This window comes from Diorhabda sublineata, chromosome 7 (assembly GCF_026230105.1).
Source record: "Diorhabda sublineata isolate icDioSubl1.1 chromosome 7, icDioSubl1.1, whole genome shotgun sequence".
Taxonomy (NCBI): Eukaryota; Metazoa; Arthropoda; class Insecta; order Coleoptera; family Chrysomelidae; genus Diorhabda; species Diorhabda sublineata.
In genome coordinates this window covers 3210236-3216338 of record NC_079480.1, presented here as the reverse complement: position 1 = coordinate 3216338, position 6103 = coordinate 3210236, and the positions used below count along the sequence as shown (strand labels likewise).

Here is a 6103-nt window from a genome sequence, read left to right as displayed (position 1 = left end):
CGGCTGTTGTACCGAATAGTTTAGGGAACGTGTCATTCAAGCAATGTACATTTAAAAATTGTATTTTCGATATAAAGGAAATGTCACTTCATTATATAATATAATATTCTAAAATTAAATATCTACATTTGCTTATGTGTTTATATATCTGGGAAAAAGTAATTTCATAAAAAGTGACATTTTGTTACCTGTCAAACTTTTTCCCATCACAGAAAAGAAAATATAATTATTAAACAATTCTATTAGTTATGCAACCAGCAATTACAGATTGTTCGATTATGGAATCGAAATTTTTCATATGAAAAAGTAATTTTTATTAGACAACCAAAATCTCTTAAAAACTAGCAATTATATTATAATTATTTTTATACAGTAACCCTGATATTAGGAGAAGTATTAGAAGGAACGGTCAATACAAACTAATAAAATTTTATTAATCGATTTATTTGCGAAACTAATCGATTATAATTTTTTAAACGATCATTTTTAAACTTAACCTAACATAAAAGCGAAGTTGAAACTATAAAATTTTCCGGTGTTTTTAAAAAGGTAATTTTCATATTATTAAAGTTAATTGATACATACTAAAATATTTTGTATTTTAGATCTGGAGATTGTAATAGCAACACAATGTCTGATTTTTCGGAACTCCTTCAAGAAGCTGAAAAGCTAACTTGTGAACTTGGAGGTACTACTGATCTTCCTAAAGTTGAAAGATCTTTACGACAAGTCTTAGAAGCATCTAGTGATTTGTATACAAGGGTTGCCCAAACAGGAGCCAAAGATATTCAAGCTAATCTTCTGTTAGGTTCAAAAGGTATAGATCTACCGAAAATTGCACAAAAACTAGAGTCACTTAGCACTAAAAGAACATTTGAACCTATACAACCAGTAGCCGATTTAGATATTTATAATATTTTGGAAAATGAAACTCGAAATCAGATTTTATCAGTATTTGATTCAGGATATAATAAAATGTTGGCTTTTACTTATGACATGGCCTGGGAACATCAGCAATCTGAATGGAAACAAGAAAAAAGGAAGATACTTAATGCTATGAGTACTAGCTCTGGAGCAGCTATTGATGTTGGAAAAAGGCTTACAATTACGCTGGATCGTCAAAGCATTAATGCAGGCAATTTGAGTCCAACAGAAGCTATTTATGTCTCAAAAATCATAGATTACAATAAAACTATAAGTAGAGGTAATCAAAAACCTAATTTAGTTAATGTATTCACTAGTATTGTTGGAGATTTTAAGGATCCTAAAGTAACAGATATGTGGGAAATTATAAAATATATGGTTCAACTTCCGCCTTTTCCACAGACTGATGATCCTATTAAAACAAGAAATACAGTCCCTTTTATAGAAGCTCTAATAAAACAGGGAAAAAGTTATTTGGAGGATCGTTACAAAACTTATATGAACAATATCATAAATGAAGATCTAGCTCATGCTATTAGAGGAGGAATTCCAGGTACTTATCATTTAGTACGTAGTTTTGTAGGTCTTAGACTTCAAGGAGAATACTTGGGGCTGCAAGATGGACTTGTAGAGGATAGACCTTTGTGGCCTATGGTATATTATTGCTTAAGGTCTGGAGATTTATCTGCAGCAATATTTTGTTTAAAAAAGAGCGGACTACCAGAATTCCAGGATATTATTTCTCTTCTTGAAGCTAAATTTAATAACGCCAAATCTGAAATTAATAGACTAGAAGATACTATCAAATTCTCTTATAGAAGAGTTATCAGGAATGATACAGACCCTTTTAAAAGGATAGTTTGGTCAGTTCTAGGTTGTTGTGATATAACTGATGAACATTCAGAAGTAGCAAGAACAGCTGATGATTATTTATGGTTAAAACTAAGCTTAGTGAGACCGTCATCAGTCAAAGATGATTGCATCCATTATAAAGATCTACAACATACAATTTTGGAAGAATATGGAGAAAATCACTACAATGCTTTCAACCAACCTCATTTATATTTCCAAATGTTGGCATTAACAGGGCAATTTGAAGCTGCATTCGAATTTTTATCTCGCACAGAAAAATATAAAGTTCACAGTTTTCACATGGCTCTGGCTTTAAATGAATTATACATGTTAGGTGGTCCAGAAGATATGAGTGCTCCATTATTAAGTATAGATCCGATGGATGAAAAACCTTCTTGCAGATTAAACCTGGCTAGATTTGTTATGCTCTACGTAAAGAAATTTGAACTAACCTGTCCCAATGAAGCTTTGCATTATTTCTACTTCTTAAGAAACTATAATGACAGTGAAAATGAAAACTTATTCAAAATTAGTGTATCTTATTTAGCTGTGGAAACAAAGCTTTATGAACTTATTCTTGGGAAGGTACAACTTAATGGCATAAGAACTAAAGGCCTGGTTGATCAATTTACTGATGCTAATATTACAGCTGAAAGTATAGCTCAACTTATAGCACAAAATCTATTGAAAAAAGGATTATTCGAAGAAGCTATAGATTTATTTGATATAGCCAACAATCAAGAAGAAGTCTTGAAACTTATTTGTGGGATACTTTCGAGAACTGTACAATTAGAAAATGAACCCGGATCTTTGAGAAGTAGAATTCGGGATAAAGCCATACAGTGTGCTGAGAGATTTTCGAGGGAAGGCTACAAAACCACTCCCAATATTGTTAATTGTTTCCTTAAACTCAAAGACCTTATTTCATTTTTCGATCAATATCATTCGAAAAGTTATGCCCAAGCTCTTAAAACAATTGTTGAATTACAGTTGATACCATTAAGAGCTGAAGAAGTAGATGATAGAGTCAAGAATTTCAAGAATTTTCATCAAGATCTTTGTAAAGTAATACCTGATGTTCTGTTAGCAGTAATGAACATGCTGTTCGCCCAATATCAAAAGATTAAAGGAAATAATGAATATATACCTCGTTTCCACGATGAAACCATGGGTATTCAATTGAAACATTTAAGAGAACAAGCCAAATGTTTGACCAATTTCACTGGAATGTTGCCATATAGGATGCCAGGAGATACTAACAGTAGATTAGTGCAGATGGAGATTTTGATGCATTAATTTTTTTGAATGTATTTGTGTATTAAGATTTCAATACTATTGTTGTACTTTCTTTCTTAATAAAATTTTTAAATACAGGTTTGTTGCTTTCAGCATAATTTGTTAAAGAATATTGAAACTGCTTATTATAACGTAAAATTCCCCAGCAGGAGACTCGTCATCAGGAGGTAGTATTCGGCCTCAGTTAAAGTATTTAAATAACTGGTACTCAGATGGAGTGAATAATTAATATTAATTTAATAAAAAAAGTGGAGAAGCTGGAAATACCTTATGAATTAAATTAACTAAACAAACTAAAACTATCTTTGAACACAATTATCCAAATTAATATTTATTTATAAAAACAATAAAAAAAGTTCCAGCAACAAATAAATTTATTGGAAAAAATTATAAATTCTCAGTAGCTGCGTATGTAAAAGTGTAAAACTAAAAAAAGTAGTTATAAATTAAAAACAACCCAGGGATGGTCGCAACCCTCAACTGAATTTCCAGTTGTTGGAGTTGAGTTGAATTTGTTTGTGATACCGTTCGGTGTGGTCGAAACTCTAGCCTGGCAACTGTAAAATTGCGGGAAAAAATAAAAAGATGGAAATTACGAAGGAACGAGTAGAAAACCATATATGTAATACTCCTACATGGACAGTTGGTATGAGAAAAATGATATATTACGTAAGAGTTGTAAGTAATCCATTACGCACAAAGTGAAAAATTTCTCGAGTGCGTAATGGGCTTACAACACGTGTAACGTACTATACTTTTTCTACGCCCAATCATTTTCTTCCATTAAATAAAAAACATCGCAATTTTTAAACTTTATTATAATAGTTGTTAATAACAATTGAACAATTATTGTAAATTGATTGTGCCTTATTAATTTAATGGTGATAAACGGTTATTTATAATTGTAGTACTGCTCGGTACATCAGAAGACGAACATTGATAATTGGTAATTGCTTATGATATTCGTAATGCCTTTCGCTACTTTAGAAGATTGCCAGCCACCAAGTCGTTTTAATGATAGCATATCACTTCCTGCAAGACATTCAGCAATTTTACGTGGTGTATTACCGATTGTGTTTATTCCTGTTTTATGCATTTTCCATTTCTGTAATTAAGAAATAAAGGAAACATTCTCTGAAAAGAATTTAACGTTATACTTGTGTCGCCAATTCATAAACTTTGATAGGTAATTTCGTACCTTTCTTTGGATTCGAGCGGTAACAAATTATGTGTGGCAGCTTGAGCTTTTTCTAAAATCTCCGGTGGAGTTCTCATAATTTCATCACTTTCACTACTATCAGATAAAGTTGAGAAAATGTTCGGATAAAATGATATTTTGTTCAAGAAATTGACAATATAAAAAATGACATGACATTTATTTTCATAGCATGCTTTTTAAGAAAACGTGACCTATTATTAAAGAAATTGCATAATGTTCTGCCTACATTTAGGGGCAACACTCTTTCAATCATAAATATATTTCGCTAATGCTAAAAGTTTTTATGTTTTTTAATTGATTAAATTTGTGTAAATAGACCAAATAAAGTTTTACGTAAATAAAAATTTGATTATAATTTAATTAAACCAAGAAGTTTAAGTTTTCTCATTATGTGCATGTTATATTGTTAAATTTAATGTCACTTACAAGGGATGTTGACAGTAAAATTTTTGACGTTTACAGACGTGGGCGTAGAGATGCTTCTCTACGTTCCAGTGCCGACATTATTCAGCGCGTACATCTCTGCTTTCTGCATAAAACATACAGGGTGTTTCTAAATTCATGCGACAAAATTCAGGAGGTGATTTTTTTCCCAAAACAATAGCTGCAGAGAAAAAAACAAACATCAGCATTTATAACTTTTTTAATAAATTGAGTGGAAAACAGTAAGGATGGAAGATGTAGTACGATTCATAATAAATACTGAAAATGACCACCTTAGTCGTTTGCGACTGCACGAAAATTATAGAATTTCAAGTTTGTAAATTCACTGATTTTTTAGAAAAAAAAATGAAGACTCAATTTTATACAAGCAATCACCTCCTGAATTTTGTCGTATGAATTTAGAAACACCCTGTAGTTTAAGTTGGTAATTCCCGGGCTAAATAAAAGAAACCAACTCTGCTTCTTACGCCAAACTTTGAAGGATACAAAAAAGATTAATTTTGTTGCCTTAGACAGATTTCTCGAAATTGACATAATAGAAAAAAAAAATCATTTTCAGTAGCGATATTTTATAGATAATGGAAAGTGCAAATAAACTAGGAAGATCAATTAAAATTGGAGGAATTTTGGGTAACTGGATAATCAAAGATCCAAATATGACGGAATTGATATTTAAGAGAATTAGATACTTATTGAATAAACCTAAAAAGAAAAAAGCTCGTAAAGACTTTGGGTGCGTATTAATAATATGTAACAAGTTTTTCAATATTTTTTCTAAGGGGTATATTACAAAATTATTATTATATTCGCAGACACTTCCTTCTCACTCTACCCTTACAACCAATAACAAAAGCAGAATTTGAACAGCTAATGTTGAAGAAAAAGATAAAGAAACTAGACGCGCCTCTCATACAGCAATTGGAAGATTTGTACACTATTAAGAAGAATAAAAAAATTGACGCCGCAGCAATGGTACAAACGTACATGGATCTTTGGCCGGATACTTGTTTGCCCCCTCTAAAACCAAAAAAAGAAAAGAAAAAGAAGAAAGATAAGAAACGAAAAAAGAAAGGAGAAGAAAAGCCAGTTGAAGGTACAAATAAATTATGGAGAATAAAGAGAAATTTTCCTATAACTAATTTAATATATTTCTAAGCAAATTCACGTCTCTCTTCAGTTATAGGTGTGAATTATATGAAGGACAACCTATTTTCATTATCACAAATATCTGTTTAATCATTCAAAATTATGATTAATAATAATACTCTTTCATTTATATACATACTGCCTTTTGAATCAGTTTTTAAAAAGCTCTTATTTCTTAGGTGAACAAGTAAGTGAACAAGTAGGTGAAAAAGTAGGTGAACA

General features: G+C 30.9%; 1 protein-coding gene and 1 long non-coding RNA gene across 2 annotated transcripts; one reads left to right on the top strand and one right to left on the bottom strand.

Moving 5' to 3' along the window:
* The first annotated feature begins 464 nt into the window (after positions 1-464).
* LOC130446627 (nuclear pore complex protein Nup93-1) lies at positions 465-3172 on the top strand. Its single transcript, XM_056782994.1, has 2 exons — positions 465-549; positions 606-3172. The coding sequence occupies exon 2, from the start codon at positions 631-633 to the stop codon at positions 3070-3072; it is 2442 nt and encodes an 813-aa protein (XP_056638972.1). The 5' UTR covers positions 465-549; positions 606-630; the 3' UTR covers positions 3073-3172.
* A 700-nt stretch (positions 3173-3872) lies between these two features.
* Positions 3873-4616, bottom strand: LOC130446628 (uncharacterized). The gene is made up of 2 exons (XR_008910171.1): positions 4271-4616; positions 3873-4206 (listed from the first exon to the last, which is right to left on the bottom strand). It is a non-coding gene; the product is annotated as an uncharacterized LOC130446628 (long non-coding RNA).
* Between the last annotated feature and the right edge of the window lie 1487 nt (positions 4617-6103).